This window comes from Drosophila persimilis, unplaced genomic scaffold (assembly GCF_003286085.1).
Source record: "Drosophila persimilis strain 14011-0111.01,24,50 unplaced genomic scaffold, DperRS2 tig00000191-arrow-pilon, whole genome shotgun sequence".
In the NCBI taxonomy this organism is placed as follows: Eukaryota; Metazoa; Arthropoda; class Insecta; order Diptera; family Drosophilidae; genus Drosophila; species Drosophila persimilis.
This window is the reverse complement of record NW_020825298.1, coordinates 2,329,630-2,347,074: the sequence shown is the minus strand read 5'-3', so window position 1 is coordinate 2,347,074 and position 17,445 is coordinate 2,329,630. Positions and strand designations below refer to the sequence as shown.

Genomic DNA, 17,445 nt, shown 5'->3' with positions numbered 1-17,445 from the left:
CCAGAGGCCGGCAGGCGGCAACCTACTAACCTACTGAAGAAGAGCCGTAAGAGACTGCACTGCTTGTTATCGCATTAGGAAGCGTAGCAGCGGCAGGGGCTGGGGCTTAGCAGTAACTGCTACTGTTAGAGCTACTGTTATGGCTACTGTTATGGCTACTGCTGTACTGTCCAGCATCCGTGGAGCCTTTGGATGGGCTGTGGATGTGGCAGTCAGTACTTTCTGAGTTGTTGACGGCGGAGTGCGCGTTCTCGGCATCCGTGTGTCGTGTATCGTGTGTGCTTGGGGCATGTCCAAGTGTATGTGTGTGTGTGTGTTCGTGTGCGTGTGCGTCTCTGTTCGTGCCTGAGAAATTACACCCGAAATGTAAAGTTAGACGAGGGCCAATCAAGAGTGTCCTCCTGGAGTGTCACACATCCACGGCACAGCTGTAACATCCACAAATAACGCAAGAAGATAAATTATTTTAATGTGATATGATAGCCGAGAATTTATGTGCTGCCTGCCGCCTGCTGCCTGCCGCTTGCTGCCTGATGCCCGATAGAGCACCCAACATTTTCACGGCAATCATTTTTGATCGAAATAAATAACGCAAAGAATTAAATTAAAAAAAAATAAAAAAAATAGAAACCAGATAAAGCTGTAATGTGTGTGTGTGTGTGCTGGTGTGTGTGTGTGTGTGTGTGGTGCCGCTTAAATGCCAGTTTATCATAATCAAAGTGTTCGTGCGAATGCTTTAATTAATATACAGCCCCCGCCCCCCACTCCACCCTCCCCCCCCACTGATTAATGGAATATGCAATCAATTAACTGAAAGCGATTGAAAAAGAATCGTGTCAAACTATCTATGGAATGTGCGTGCAAATTAATTAAGTAATGTTTTGCGGTGCGAAAAGTTGAAAGCGGAAAAAAAAGAGAATTTGGAACCTAATGGACTCGCTTGCCTGGCAGCAACGATGCGGAATACTATTTAAATTTTAATCAATTTATTGGAAAATAAACAGCATAACTGATTGCACGCTTGCCACGAAGCGTGGCATCCAAATAAAGATAAACGGGGCCCAAATTTAAAGCCCAATTCTAGCCCAAGAAACCCTCAAACAAAGGACTTTTATCGGGTTATTCGTATGAAAGGCATCCTGCCCCTGCCTTCGGGGGGGTGGGGGGTGTGTGTGGGGCCCAAACAAATTTAAGCACTAAATTGTGCGCATAAACCAGGAACAATTATTGACAATGCAATGCACTGTCGCCAAAGCAAAAGCCGCTTAAGTGCCGGCCATGTCGGACAATGTCAGTGCCCCAAATGCCCATCAGAAGCATGATTAATCTCCATTTATGACATCAGCAGCGGCCAGTGGGGGGGGGAAACTCTGAGCCTTTTTGTTTATTTTTGATTGCTCCTAACGATCAAACTAGCCGGCAATCAATCAATCAATCAATCAGTCAATTTATCAATCAACACTTTCGCGATAAACTTTGTGTTTGCTCTAAGCCCCAGCCAGAGCCCTAATTGACTTTTATGGGGCTGATGATCCACAGCCACAGACTCGTATGTGGAGGGGCACTGAGGGGGGGAGGGGGGGCAGGCTCTCATCATCATACATCAATAAAGACAATATGATTTATGCAGGACGATAATTAGTCGATGGCTGTGCTGGAGCTGGAGTACCCGTAGCATTGGCCGTGCCCCCCCCCCCTATGCTCGTGCCGCAAATCGCTTGATAAAATAATAATATTCACCGAAAATTATGCTTTAGCTAATTAGTTGCATAAATCAAGCCATAAACCGGATGGCCCCACGCTCCCTGCCCCCCTCCGCCCCCCTCTCTATGCTCATTTCCTGCCGCTGTCGCTGCTAATTGATTTGAGCTGTAATCGTACGAGTACTCCCGTTTTCCGGCTGGATAGACAGGACTTTTGCATTTGTATTTGCATAATTAACTGCCGCCGACATATGCCAAGTTTATTCGCAATAAACAGCAGCCCCCCCCGGCCCAATCCCTCCGCTCATGTCCAAGGAAAGTGACACCAAATCTCAGTTACTTCACACCTGAGCCACAGATTCTGCTCCCATTTGAACTTTCACTTCCGCTCCACTGGCGCCTGCAAGTGACTTGTTTGTTGGCGGCAGACCCCCCCCCTGTGTCCCTGCGCCCCTCTGGTGGCTCTTAATTTATCATTTGGGGTTCATTTGTTCCCCCTCCTCCCCCCCTCAGTGCTGTTTTGTGGCTCTCTTCTTGGGTTGCGGCACATAAAAAGTGATGCGTGGCATTATGATTAGGGTCCTACGTGTGTCGGCATTGTCGGGCATAATGGAGTCGCAGGCGCTGAGAGGCGGAAAATGTTAAGCCAGCTTTAACAAAGGGAAGCCCTCGGCCCGACAATAATCCTCGAGTAAATGGTAGTAAATCCATCTGCCCCCCACCCCCCTGCACTAGCATTAAACGGTGGCATGTGCGCCTCCCTGGGAGGTGGCCCTGCACCAGGGAGGGAGGGGGGCCCATATCCTCAAGTGGCGGCCCGCAGACCACTGCGAGACCCAACGAGATAAGCAGCCCTGATTTATTGCATCTAATTGCTCACGAGCCGATTCGCGAACGTGCCCCAATAACATTTTCGGGGGCATTCACACCTCAGCAGATTCATGGAGCATCCATGCTCAATGCTGGATGCCACAAATATCACAGAGAGCGCCATTCCGCCGCCGCCCTCTGCCGCACGCCAATCAATTTAAAGCCAAGAAGCGGCCTGGGCCACGCTTCATTAAAACCAATTTCGGCTGCACAGCCGCAGTTTGAGCCGCAGAAAAATATGGGATTTGATTTATGTTCAGAGAGCCAGAAAATGCTCCAAAAATATGGCAGAAATTGATTCGAACTCTTGGGAGTCGCCAACAAAGCGGATACTCGCCCAAATCCAAGGGGAAGACCTTCAAAATATGTCCAAAAAGATACCCTCCAAAAGGCAGTTCATTGTTCAAGTAATGAAAATTATCTTCCTCAGGGATTGGGAAATTCCTGCAAGTATTTCTCATTAAATTTCCATCAAGACACATGCTTCGAACTTTTTGCCAGAGACACAAGATTAATTATTCAGAAATGTTTGGCTAAAGCAAATGAATAAGCGATGACTTCGTGACAACAATTTAATCAACTGCGAAGGAATTTCAAACCTAATTAGCCGCCCCCTGGCACGCCCCTGTGAACTGTCGGCGAATGAATAACTTTACAACTTGTATAACTTATTTCGTGCCACTTGAACGCCTTGCACCTGCCCCGAATGCCCCCAATGAGCCCCACTCATCGATGGAGCCCCCGAAAACTTTCGTGGGAAAATATCAAACAGCTGGCTGAAATACTTTAATCTCTCTGAGATTTGTAGCCATTCCACCTGTCTGTCAATCATTTATAGCCCCCCCTCGCCGTCTATTGCCCCTGGCAACCTTTCAGGCTGTTGAAAAATGTCCATCGCGTGCCATCCTTCGTTTCTAATTAGGGAACCATCGAAAATTGACAGCCAGAAATCTAAGCAATTTTCCAGGGGGTTTTCATAAATGTTATAGTTCCAAAAAACAGAAATAGAAACAGAAACCCTGAAAGGACTCGAAAGTTTGCTCCCAACTTTTGGGCTGTTGTTCAAAAAACTTTGCAAAAAAACCATAAAAATGGCAGAAAACAGAAAACTCAAAAGAATGGATGGCTCGTTGTTTTTGTGGGGTCGACTAGGACCGACAGCGCGTATTATTTCTATGGTTCAAAATTTGCACCCCAAAAATAAAGTTGTAGAAAAAAACCGGAATTTAATTTCAACATTTTGGTCGTTGTCGTCGGACGAAAACAAAAGCAAAAAAGAACGAATTAAAGTGGGTCAATAAAATGCAAGTAATGCATAAATTTGTAACTGAAACAGAAATGGCAAAACTGTAACTGGAAAGTGGGAGAAAGTGGGGGGGAAATGGGAACTGTGCTATGCCCCCAGAGAGAGAGGGAGTGAAAGAGAGACCAGCATTAAAATAAATAAAAATTAATTGGTATGTTACCAGAGCCCTGGCGGAGAGGAGGAATAAATGCGAGAGGTGCTCGGTGCTCGGTGGTCGGTGCTCGGCAAAAGGTGCACAACACAATCCACGTCCTCGTCCTCGTCCACTGGGCAGCTGAGTCAACTGCTCTCGAGAGTATGCTATGGCCAGGGTCCATGCATATGCATGAGTGGGTCCTGGGCGTGGCTCTGGCCGTGGGTTATAGACAGACTGGTTGAGTGGCCTCCCCGCCGACTCTGCCGGGTGGCCGGCCAACACTTTCAAGTTTATTAACATGCCAAATAAAGCAAGAAAACATTACACGGAAATGGAGCGATGCGAGTGGAACCCTTTGCACCAATTTGGGGGCTAATTCGTGGGCCAGCTGCCACCCGGGAGTGTCCAAGGCCCAATGAAACGTGACGGGGCGAGCCCGGGGCGGAATATTCTATGGAATGGATTAATAAGTACAAAAGAGGCATATCTTAAGGTGGTATTGAGTGTCCCTTCGCCAGTTTCCTTCTTCCAAAGTCCCCTTTAAAGTCCCCCCTTTTGCCCTGCTTTTGCCACGAACTTTTGGGGCAACTTCTTGCCAATAATCTGCTGTACTTATGGGGCCATTCTTGGCTAGCTCTTCCTCGGTTTAAACCTGCTCAAAATGCAACTTCTGCTCAACCTTTGGGGCATATGAAATTGTGTGCTGGGAGCTCTTTCCTCAAATCATTTTATGCGAGGCAGATGCCTGCCACAAATAGTTGCAACTCATTTTTTTCCAGAAACTCGCAGAGATTGGGGGCAGGATGGGAGTGGGGATGGGGCGGTGACTTGGCTAAATGGGTCACACGGCTCAGTGCATTTTTGGGCGCGTCAAAGACGTCGACGTGCAGCAGGCAGGGAGAAAGGCAGGGAGAAAGGCACGGAGAAAGGCACGGAGAAAGGGAAAGGGTGGCCGCCTATGAAATATGCTAATGATCAACTTGAGACCTGTTCAAATTATTGCCGCCCCCCCGTCCGCCCCCTTGCTCGCTGGCCAACTTGTTGGACTCTTTTCGGGGTATCCTTGCCGGTGTCGTTACTCTTTAAAACTGCAAACTTTGGCCCCAAGTTTGGGCAACTTTTTGGAAACCACCCTGGGAAGAGGCCTCCAGACGGCTCTTTCTGCTAATTAAGTCGCTGGCTGCCTGCTTTATTACTGGCGTCACATTTTTACTTTTCCCTCATTTTCCTTCACTGTTTTCACTGTTTTCCCTGCTTTTCCTGCTCCACCGTTTCAATGTCGCGCTGTTTTCGCGCTTTCTGTATTTTTCTGTTTTTTCCCGTATTTTTCGCGCTGTTGCTGGTGGCAACGTTTTGGCACTTTTGTCTCTTGCCGCGCAAATTGCTCGCAAATTAATTCTTATAAATTTAATTAGCACTGCACGCCGGCCCATACAGCGGCTCGAGGCAATTTGATAAACTCGCAGACAATTGAGCCAGCGGCGGGGAGGGAGGAAGTATCTGGTGGGTCTCGAGACAAAAAGATATCCCCATCTATCCGCCGAAAACGAAACACACCGTGTTGGAGGCTGAATCCAGTGCCAGCCTCTTAAATCCTAGAAAATCCTAGACGGCAGACATGTGGGGGTGGGGGGGTGCCTCCAGCGCGTATCCGATTTTTGACTAATTGGCAAACAAATCTATGGCGTCCTAAAGAGCCATCAAATGGGAGACTGATATTCCCCAGAATTTAGTGGGGAAAGTGATACCGAATGCAGGATTCAGGGACCTCCACTGGCCACCATTGATAGACACTCGAATTGATGGGCATTTCCATCAATAATTGCAGGCGAGTGGATGCTTTTCCAGTCGACGGATTAGTCAAAGATTATTTATTTGCCAGAAATCTCTCAGAGCAATGTCCCCAATCTGTTGGTGTGCCCTTTTTAAAGCTTTCCTTTTGCTCCATTTTAATTTCCATGCTGTTGCTTTTGTGCTCGAGGTTTTCCTCGGGCTGTTGCTGTTGCTATTGTCCTGCTCCTCGCTCCTCGCTGCTCCTCGCTGGCGTTTCAGCCAACTAAGGCGCCACAGCGGAATGGATTTGGGGGTGGGGCGGGGGCGGGGTAGGGCGGAAAAGAAAAACAGAGCTGCACATTCACATTTTCCCCATTTGCCACTTGGCGAGCGCCGAAGGGGAGGAGGGAAGCCCTCCCCGGGTTCCAATGTGTGATTGTAGCCGCTGCAAGGACGAGTGCACAGGATCCTGCATTAGTTCCCCGCACGGTTCAGTGCTTCCAACTTAATCCCTGCCCCCCTCCGCCCCCCTCTGCCCCTGTCGCCCGCGTGTATGTGCGAATCGTTAGTATATAATTTTAAAGTTGGATTAAGCCAAGGGGCGGAGGGGGGAGCACGCAGGAGTGCGCTGTGCTGTGCTGCGGGGAAAATCAGGTCAACTGTATGTGTCACTTTTACAGCTTATTATGGCAAACGGAATGGCCTCCCTGCCACGCCCACCGCTGCACTATCAGTTTGTCACCCGGCAGCCTTTTATGGGGCAACATTATCGCATAATGTAATCATTGGCCCCAAATGATGGCATGTCCCCAAGACTAATTCTTTGTTATATTAGCCCGGCTCAAAGACAGCGGCACGTTCCTGTAGTTGGCCATAAAAAGGACACCGCAACGGAGGTTTCGTTTCCCCCGTTGGCAAGGAACAAGGAAGCCAATAAAATAATAAAACTAACTTTAGTTGAGCGCTGTCTCCGCTCTATCTGTGGACCATTAAATATCCTATTAATTGGATGCCCAGAGAGCCGCGAATCAAGTGAAAAGTCTCGACTCGGGATGGATGAATTTTTAATCCGTTTCTGCCTGGCAGGAAACATGACGAGGGTCCAGTCATCAAGTGCTTAACCCAATCACTTTTCGAGGAGGAGAAGAAAACTCCTCAGAAACAATGAAACGGAGTCCTTTTTTCATTTGCTGCTGAAGAAGGAAGAAACTAATGAGTTTCCGCAAAAGATTTGCACTTGTTCCGCGTCCGAGTCCAAGTGCCTTCCCCTCCAGCCCCGACGACGATGAGTGGTCAGCCCCCCTCCCCCCTCCCGCCTCTTCGAATCCCTCTCAAGTGTCCAATAATGCAGTTTTATGAGTTTTTCAGTTTTTATTTATTTGTATTCTTTTGACAGAGAGAGAGAGAGAATTATTTGTTTATTACTTTCTTTTATTTTTGTGGCGCAAAGGCGGAACAGAATTTGCATATTTATGGGTGAGTTTTGGTAAGTCGTGGAAATCGAGGCAAATAAATCCGCAAGGACATCATGTAAATAAGGTCCGGTCGTAAAAAGTAACCCCCCCCCCCCCCCACCCCCCCTCCACCACTCTCTCTCCCACTTGAGCTATCCGGCTTATTGATCTCTCTCTCTCTCTCTCTTTTCCTCTATTTTCCTCATATATTAAAAAATTTGTTTACTTTGCGACAGCAATTTGGCAATTTGATTTTGAGTCGCAGATACCAGCAGAAAACTGACAAATTTATGGATGTCTTTTGGCCGATAAGTGCCTGAAATCGCAGCAATCCTTTGTAACTTTTTAATGATCCCCATCGCCCCCCTCCCCTTCGCCCTCCCCCGCCACAAAAGTGCTCAACAAACAGCAATTTGTCAGGCAGCAATATAATGCGAAACTTTTGTTCCTTCCACCATAATTGATTTACTTGCGAGTCCTGCTCTGCCCTGCTCTGCTCTGCCCTCCCCCCATCTAGGGTCTGTCTGTGTCTCGGTGTCGCTCTGGTTCATGTCGTCAATCAATTGACGTTGCCAACACTCATACGCCACGTGGTGCCCACACAGCAGCCACAGTGCCACTCTCAGCTCCAATCCAAGTTCAAGCCCTGCTATAACGAGCAAACAACAGCAAAGGCACACTGGCAGAGGCAGAGGCATCGGCACCGCCATTACATGCTCCATTGCTGATAACGGGCGAGCATGAGGCACGATTGTGTGTGTGTGTGTGTGTGCACGAGTATCTGTGCGCGTATGAGTGGCTGAGTATGTGTGTGAACGCATTAGGGGCGTGGCATGGCGCATTGATTGATGTCACTTTAACTGTCAGCCCAGCAGCAGGAGCTCAACGATACTCTCCTTCGCGCTGGCATTACCACTCTGCCACCATCGATGGCGAAAGCTCTGAGCGCGATCTGCCGATTGAGTGATGGGGCAATGGAATTGGTTAAAGGGAAGAGGGGATATTCAGTCCAGAGATCACTCCAGTACGGCTCCTTTCCTTCTCTGCTCCGAAGCACTCCCAATTTCCCTCTCACTTTGCCATCTCTAAGCGGAAGTACAGTCTCCCCCAGATGAGTTTCTCTGTGGGAGGGGGGGAAAACTGTCGGCACGTGACAAAGGGCTGAGGGCTGAGGGCGTGGCTCCATCTTCCCTGTCGGCCGCAAAACTGGCAAGCAGAAATAATGACGCTTATATTTATGAAATTTATGCGTGACACCCACTTGAATGAGCGAATGAGACTGCGAATGAGGGAGTGCTTGGTGGCAGGGGAGTGGGGGGGGGGGGTGCTGTGTCCTTGACGCTTATCAGCAGGCCGCCAAAAAGCATGAACTCCAGCCCAAAGCCCCCCACCCTTCATATACTCCCGCCCCAATATTGCGCTTTTGTCATTTTTAATCTTAATAAAGGAAAACTTTCCTTTTTTTGGTGCAGGACGAGGGGTTTTTATTGCGCCTACCCTCCACTATCGGCGGGGGGGGGGCACGAAAATGTTTATGTCACATGACAAAATGCTGTAAGGGGCGCGTCATTATTATCAATGCATGCTGTTCGCGTAGGGCGTCTGGAAGGAAGGAAGGACCAAGTTTTCGGGCAAAACTTTCATATGAAATAAAATCAAAATATCATAAACACTTGAGCCAGCGAGGGTCCACGGTCCACGTCCTCCGCTCTGCAGATGGATATATTTATTTATTTTCTTATGCCCGACGACAAATGCCATTAGATAAATAATACCCAAAAAAGAAATGGCATCAAAAAAGTTTTCCACACTTGTAGACGTCCGCCTGCCCCTCCCCCTCCCCCTCCCCATCGTTTGCTTAGTGTCAGTTTTCGGATTTCACTTTCAGGATTCTGCCAACACAGAAATAAAGCCAATAAATGGCTTGAAAATTGATGAGGTTTCCCGTTGAAACGTTTTCCACGTTTTCCACACGTTGGCCTTGAAACCTTCAGGGCTTTGATGTGCGTCCAAAAATACGCCAATTAGGCAATTTTTAGGGCACTTATTTGGAGAAATACAAATAAATATATATTTGGTAATATTTCGTCTGGGGAATTTTGATGAAATCCGACGCTTTTAATTCCATTTGGCAGCCGTCACTCCGCCAGTCCAGGCCTGTCGAAATATTTCCCCGATATTCGATTGGCCTTTAACGTGTGTGAGAGGGGGGGGGGGGGGAAAAAAAGAACCCCCCGTAGAATATACACTGCAATTTTTATTGACTGTCGCAGGGCAAATGCAGTGCTGGCACACGCGAAAAAAAAGGGCAGCAGAAATCAGAAAGGAAATCAAATAAACATTGCGCATAAAATAAATTCTCAGGCCGGGCTGGGGTGCCACCGAAAAACGATTCTGAGCAAATACAATACAATTTTCATGTAGGTTTCATGTAGGGGGCGGGGGCGTGGCGGGGGGGATTGGATTGGATTGCTGCAATACGGCAAAAGAAAATGTTGGGCAGCGGTGGGGGGTGGGTGGTGTGGGGGGGGGGGGGGTTAAAGCAAATGCCGAAAATCAAATAAATCAAATGCTCGTAAATAAATCATTTGAATTTATTTTCATTTGGCCAGAAACGAGAGAAATGTTGACAAAATAAATGCACGATAAATACTCGACAAAAAAAAAAAAAAAAAAAACGTACCAACAACATTGCACAAGGAGCTCAAGTAGCAGCAAAAAAATATATTTATATATAAGATACCAAAGACCAGGACTCGGAGTGACAGGCGACAGGCAGATGAGAGTGGATGGGGATTGGGATGGGGAATGGCAACTCGTGAGCCTGTCACGAGTCCAGAGTCCTAGGAAAAGCTAAAATGTTATTTTCTCACTTACTGTTCCATTGTCGAGGGTCCTGCACGCCCCCCTCTAGCCTGTAGCCTCTAGTGTCCTGCCTGGAACCACTGTTTGTGTGTGCCTTCCACTTGTGGTTAGTTATTTGGTCGTTGCCCCCCCCAAAGCACCCCCAAAACGGAACCTCTATGGTATTTTCGCCATATAAATATATAGCCGCCTTTTTAGTATATTTTTTGTATTCTTTTTGAGGGACACGTCCCGTCGACACGTCGCTGTAATACGATACTCGATTACGGGTCACTCTATCAACGATCCGGCAAACGTTGGCAAATCATTTGATTGCTGCTGGGCATATAAATTGGAGTCTCTAAATTGGAGTCCTCTGTGGAAATTAATATCAATTCATTGATTGGCCAGAACAATGATATCCCTAACTGATTAATAAATTCATTAGAGCATGGCTTTTGGCTTTTGCCACAATTACGGAGAGGATTTCCGACTTTCGACAGAGTTTTAGACAAATTAACAAACGGAGCTGCCGCACTCGACAGAGATTGCACTTTTGAGCCTTTCAACAGGAGAATGTGGGGGGGAAATCCCCCTTAAGCCTGACCAATTTCAACAAATCGTTGCCACAGTTCCCTGCGGTCTGGCTGCAGGACGGCAGGAGCCTAAGCCCCGGGCTCTGGGCCAGCAGTTTAATATTGGTTTTCGGGCAACTTTCCGAAACTCTTGAGACGGCTCGAAAACGAAGACAAGCGAATGTAATTAATTACATTTTATTCGAGTCCTTGGATTCCCGATTGATTATTTGGTGTGCGCGCATATTTGGCGCTTCATTTGTTTTCCCGCGCTGCAAGTTCTGCAAAACTTTCCACTTTTCCCCGCTTTTCCTGCGGTAATCCGAGGCCGCAGGGACGGGGCGGGGGCGGGGTGCGGTGGTGTGCTCCATCCAGACTTTCTGCTCGTCTGGCACGTCTTACAATGTTTCGCTAATTGAATTGTTGAGCGCATTTGATGCGTTTGCCAAGTTGTTCTTAAGATGCAATTTTGTTGAAGATTTACCTCCCTTCGGCCCTTCGGCCCCTGCCAGCAGCTGCTGGAATCCAGCTTGATTTGCAAACATTTTGCAGCGTGAAGCACGTTGCCGTGGCAACACAACAAGCAGCAGCACAACGGAGTTGGGGCATGCCTCTTGAGGGTGCGCAAGGTAGCGCAGAGTGGGAGCCACCCAGAGATTATCCGCAAGGAAGCTTCTTCGGCGGGGATTTTAGATCGGAACCCATGGATCCTTCGACCCTTCGAGGAGTACCCATTGCCTGCTAGTCTGCTGGTTATAATTGTTTCCCCCCCCCCCCCCCCCTCTCCAGGCTCCAGGCTCCAGGATCCTTCAACAACAACAGGATATACATATGTTGCCTGCTTGTTTGGGGCCCGGGCTTCGCTCGTGTTTTTACAACTTGCTATTTTTCATGTTTCCCCCCCCCCCCTCCACCCTCCCCCCGGTTTGTAGCTGTTTGCCAGCTGTTGTGGGGCCGGCGATGTGGGTCACTCACTTTTTGCGCTGTTAACTCATTTGAATTGCACGTCAACAATTGTGAAAACAAAGCGAAAACTTTTGCCATTTGTTGGGGCAACAACTGCGAAACAAACAGGCAACACCCCCCCCACCCCCTCGCCCGCTCACGCCTTTCTCCGGAGAAAGCTGAGCAGGGCAGCGCTTAGGGACTCGAGCTTTATCTACTAATTCCTGGGATCATCCGCTGGATGGATGGAATAAAGATTGTCCAACAAAAGTTGGGAATTTGGCTGGGGAAAAAGATTTACCAAAGACTGGGAATCATTTGAAGGAAGGATTAAGGCAGATACGTGGCAAGAGCCTTCTCTGGGGCCCACCACTTTTCCTCTCCCTCGAGAAACAAGCGATCTACTTACGGTAAACGCTCTGTAGTTCTGTGGCGGCGCCCCAGGTGTCCAACTGATTTTCCAGCAACCATTTTCCCCAGATAAACATTGCGGCATCCCGCGCCGTGCCGCAGGACCCCGCCCCCCCGTGGCAGCCCCTCATAAAGTTGTCATCCAACTTACATTTGCGGATATCATATTTCGTTCTTTCTTTCATTTCATTTCGTTTCGTTTCGTTCCTTCTTTCATTTTCTTGGGAGTAAACTCAACTAATTTACTTGTTTCCTCCCCACACCCCTCCTCCTTTTGGGGGCTGCTTTTGTGGGGATCGAGCAAGTTTATATTCATTAAACTTCCGCCACATTTTGCGCTTTATATTTTGGCGCTTTCAAATGTCGGGGGGGGGCCGCCACTCGAGGCTCCACCCAAGAGGCTGCGGCGCGGCGCGGTTTCTTGGTTTCTTGGCCGGAAAGTTTATGCTTTTCCGTATTTCCGCCGGGGCTGGGCAACAGTTTCTCCTCCATCCTCCATCCTCCTTCCGTATAGTTTTTTCCTTTCCTTCCTTCGTTCTTTCTTTCTTTCTTATTCCGCAAGTCCTCATCTGTGGGCGGAAAAGTGCAATTTCAAAATTTGTGCCTGCATTGGGCCCGGCCGGGTCCGTCTTTGGCTCGACTCAAAGAAAGAACAAGTTAAGAAATGAGCATGTTTAACTTTCTGGCAGGCAAAAGGCACAAAACGCCGTTTGCCGACTTAAATTATCTCGAGTTACATGGATCAAGGCAGCAGCTGGCAGTCGTTGGCCAGAGTTGCATAAATTTGCATAAATTGCGTGGAAAGGGGGGCGGATTAGGGGGAGGGGGGACTGACGCTAATTTCTCTGACCTCGATTCCCCCTAAGCGCGGTATTCTTCTGCAGCAGCTCCTCCCTCCCTCGACATTTATTCATATCTGAAGACGCCAGTTGGCTGCCAATTGATTTGGCCAGCTTGTGCCGGGCTTGCGGGTCGGGTCGGGTCTATGGGTTGGGGTTGGGTTTATGACAAAACCACCAATAACCCATCAAAGTCGGAAGCAGGCCATTTGTATGCGCGGCTCTCAGCGCCAGAGCGAAGCAATTGAGTCACTAATTACTTGGCCGCGGCTTTAATCGTTTCGGCCACACAAAAGTACGCACTTCCGGCTCCACGGCCATCTCCGAGATGGAGACGGCTATGGCTGTCCATTAAAAAGTCTCTTCCCAAATTGTTTAAGTACACTTAGAGCGAGAGAGGGGGGCAGGGGGCAGGGGGGGGACTAAGCCATTACCCCTTATGGCATAAACAATTAAATATTTAGGGGGGCCACAGCCACGGCAACGGCAACGGCAACAAGGAGTTTGTCTACGCCTCCGGATAAAGGTCAAGGCTGTGGCCGCCCTACCGCCCTGCCGCCCTCTCCCCGTGTCGCCTTGGGCACAGCGGCGCTCGGGAGTCCCGAGGATCGCGAACTGTGTGCGTTAATTGGCGCTGCTTGGACAGCCTTTTGTTTGGGCCCGGTCCAAAGTTGCCTAATGGCTGTTAACTGTTGTAGCTGGGCCCACTTGACGGCCAACTGTTTGAAGAGCGTTTGAGAATTTCTAAATGGCCAACCAAAGGGGGGGCGGGGGCGCGGTGGAAGTTTGCATCTAATTGCTAAGATTTGGGCCCTACCTTGCCCGAGGCTCACTCAAAACTAGAGCAGGGCCTTGGTACCTGCTTAACAGGGATTTCATCTCTAAGCCAAATCCTTTTTGATTATATCACAAACAGACAGAGGAGGAGGCCTGCCGTCTCGACCAAAGGGATGTCCCAGGTGGTCTGTGGGGCGCATTATGGGTATCCTCGACTTCGTATCTCTGCCATCCCTTTACCCTTCCACCCTGCAAATAAACTGCATTTAATTGTAATCCCCAACAAAAGTGTTTACATAAAACTAAATCCAATTTAATGCCAGCCAAAAAGCATCAACTGCACACGCAATTAGTGCCTGGTCTGGGCCTGGTTTAGGGTCTCTGTTCTCTCTGTCACAAGTTTTTAATAACCCCCCGATTACGATCGCACAACCCCGATAATGATAATGATAGCGATAACGACGAAGTGCGTGTGCGCGTGTCCGCGTGTGTTTGTGACATAAATAAACGAAAAATTTTAATTACCATGCCACCAAAAGCGGAGACAAGGACGACGCCAAGAGCGATTTTAATTACCGAAAACAAAAACTCAAACAAAAACAGAAACAGAGGCGGACGTGGAGGCGGAGTGGCAGCTCTGTGTCAAGGGCGTGAAAGTGATGGAAAGTGAAGGAAAAGTTCGTTCAATTTGTATAATATTTTGTGGCTTTTGTAGTGAATTATGCAATGAGCAATGCGCAGTGTTCGGATTCAGATTTATGCAAATGCCGTAAAAGTGCACAACGAAAGATACCTCAAAGGCAAGGACCAAGGACCACCGCAGCAACTCATTAAAAATAGTGCAAATCAACAAAGGAAGGGAAAAGTAAACTGAAATATAAACTGGAGCTAGAAGAGCCCACAGCCGGAGGGAAGCCGAGGACTGCCTGGAAGAATCCTTGGAACATTGACAGCAGCTAAAGGAAATACAGCTACAGCTCTCCCTGCCTACTGCCTACTGCCGACCGCCTAGCCCTGGTCTGGTCTGCGTAGTTATGGTCGATCCATTAAAAATCTTTTGGGTTTTGACAAATAGCACCTATTTGGGTAAGTGTGTACAGCCGTACAGCCGCGTACGGCCATTTGCCTGTGCCTCTGCGTACGAACTAAGTAGTTAGATGTGCATATGATTATTTCCAGCCCCCTGAAGCCCCCCCCCTGGCTTTGCCTTTGCCTTCGCCTTCGCCTTCCGTCTTTATGCTTATGTAAATGGTCTTGTGAAAATTTCATGAAGTGTAATTTGTGGGGCTTCCACAAAGCAGTCGCTGGCTTCGCTGGCTGCGGGGGGGGGGGGGGGGGGGGGGGGGACTCGTGTGGGATCCAGGCTAACGACACCTTAGGGTTTTCGGGGTGCGCCTCCTCCTTCATGCATTTTAAATATGTTTGCATTTGTATTTCCGGTGCCGCCTTCTGCTGTAATTCTCTTAGTAGATTTCTTGAGGCCATAATGAAGAGGGTTGTCCTCCGCATTTGTCGAGAAAACAAAGGAAATCCCCCACAGTAGAGCTCAACAAATATTTACCGAAATGTTTACCCACTAAGAAGTGATATTTTCTTCTAGCAAGTCGCTGTTGATTGGCCACACCCCCCGCCCACCCAAAATTAATTCAATTTTCTGTGTAAATTAATTTCTAATTGCAGTGACTTTCTCTTTTTCACACACACATGGACTTGAACTGATAGAAATGCAATTTCTATGCGAGAGAAAGTTTTTAATTGCGGCCCAGCCCTGCCCCTCCGGCCCTCCGCCCTCCACCGGATGTAGGTCGTAATTAACACGCCACTGGACCAGCATCTAACCCTGAATATACCACCCCCCCCATCCCCCGTGCGCCCCTTGGTTAATGAACAGCAGCGAAACAGTCCCATAAACAAGGTCCTTGCCAGGGTCCAGGCCTCCCTCACCTTCTGTCGCCTTCGCACGGACTCATTATGACAGACAAAATATTTGTCAACTCATCAACGCCGTCGTCCCTCTCCCTGTCCCTGTCGCCATATTTTTTATATTGGTGCCCGAGCAGCATCTTGTTTCTCATTTTCCTACACTTTTCAGTGTTTTCAGTGCTTTTTGTGATGTGTTTTGTGATTTTGGGCTTTGTTTTGTGGCCCTGGCACACACTTTTTAATTAGTCGTGGGAGGCGCGGCGGTGGCCAGCGGCTGCAAGGGTGAATAAAAAACTACCTTTCTAAACATTTCATAAGTTTAATTAACAATTTTTTGTTTCGTTGTTGGAAAAGTTGAAGTGCAGGTCACTTCCGGCATCGGATGTTGGATTTACGCTAATGCCAAACGCCATCGCCAAAGCCAACACTAATGATGATGATGATGATCTTCTGTAATGAATACAAATATCCATAGGACTCGGACCGAGGGGTTTTAATTGAAATTTCTCTGCAAAAGTCCAAGTAGAACCCCGCACTCTTTGTGCATCATCAAAGTTAATGAGCTGCAAGGCTCAAAGGCCTCCCAAGTCCAAAGTCCGAAGTCCCGCGTTGAATACATGCCCGCGGCCCGAAAAGGTTATTATTTGGAATCCGTGGGGTTCAACGAGTTCATTAAATGGATTTAATTGTAATTTTTTCCTTCGGCTCACAGCGAACGGTAATGTGAGAAGGGTTCTTCCCCCCAGTGGGATTGGATTTGGGCTTATGCCGAATCAGAAAGGGATTTGGCCAATACCAATACCAGTTCATAAATCATGCCTCAAGTGCGGCAGGAATTATAAGTGGATTTCCTAGAATAGTAATCGGAGTCCAGGCATTTGTTTGCTTATTTATTCGCAATATTAAAGGTTGAACCCATAGATTGTATTACTTACCTATGTATAAAAACTCATGGCTCCTACGGATGTATCGAAACTAGTCAAATTCTGGCAATAAGAAGAGCCTCTGCTCTGTCCAATAGGACAATATTCCAGAGACTGCTCTTTCCAAGATAAATCCACTAAACTCCCGCCTTTAAAACCCATCGGACCAACGAGAGTCCCGCAATATTCTCGAAAGCGAACTCGCAAGTAAGCAAATTATTAGTGATACATTTTTGTGTCGCAAAACACCTGCAAATTTTCGCAAAAGAGAGAAAGAAATTCTCGAAAAAGTCTCGCAATAGTCTCGCAAGAGACCCGCAAAAGTCTCGCTAAATTCTCGCAGAAGGAATGCAGAAGTCTCGCTGTAGGCTCGTAAAAATTCTCGTAAATTCTCGTAAGTGTCGAAAAAGTCTCGCAAAAGTCTAGCTAAAGTCTCGCAAAGTCCACGCTGAAGTTTCGCTAAGGTCTCGCATCGGTTTCGCTAAAGCCTCGCTAAAGTCTCGCTATAGTCTCGCTGAAGTCTCGCGAAAGCCTCTCTAAAGTCTCGCTGAAGTCTCGCAAAAGTCTCACTGAGAGCTCGCTAAAGTCTCACTGCAGTCTCGCTAAGGTATCGCTGCAGTCTCGCGAAGGCCTCTCTAAAGTCTCGCTGAAGTCGCGCTAAGGTCTTGCAAATGTCTCGATAAAGTATCGCTAAAGTCTCGCCAGAGTCTCGATAAAGACTCGCTATAGTCTCGCTAAAGTCTCGCGAAGGCCTCTCTAAAGTCTCGCTAAAGTCGCGCCAAGGTGTCACCGAAGTCTCACTGAAGTCTCGCTAAGGTCTCACTGAAAGCTCGCTAAAGTCTCGCTGAGGTCCCGCTAAAGTCCCGCTAAAGTCTCGCTGAAGCCTCGCTAGCTCTACTTCCTGTGACAATCGCAAACAAAACCTTCACTGCCACAAACTGAATGACTAATGAATCCCATTTGTGT

General features: G+C 48.1%; 1 protein-coding gene across 1 annotated transcript in view; it reads left to right on the top strand.

The window, feature by feature from the left end:
• Window positions 1-258: 258 nt before the first annotated feature.
• LOC6595736 (putative neural-cadherin 2) overlaps window positions 259-17,445 on the top strand; it is a 50,784-nt gene continuing 33,597 nt past the window's right edge. Inside the window, exons 1-2 of the mRNA XM_026988145.1 lie at window positions 259-299; window positions 14,349-14,719. Coding sequence (XP_026843946.1) covers window positions 14,668-14,719 — 52 coding nt within the window. The 5' untranslated portion in view covers window positions 259-299; window positions 14,349-14,667. The remainder of the gene's footprint in view (window positions 300-14,348; window positions 14,720-17,445) is intronic.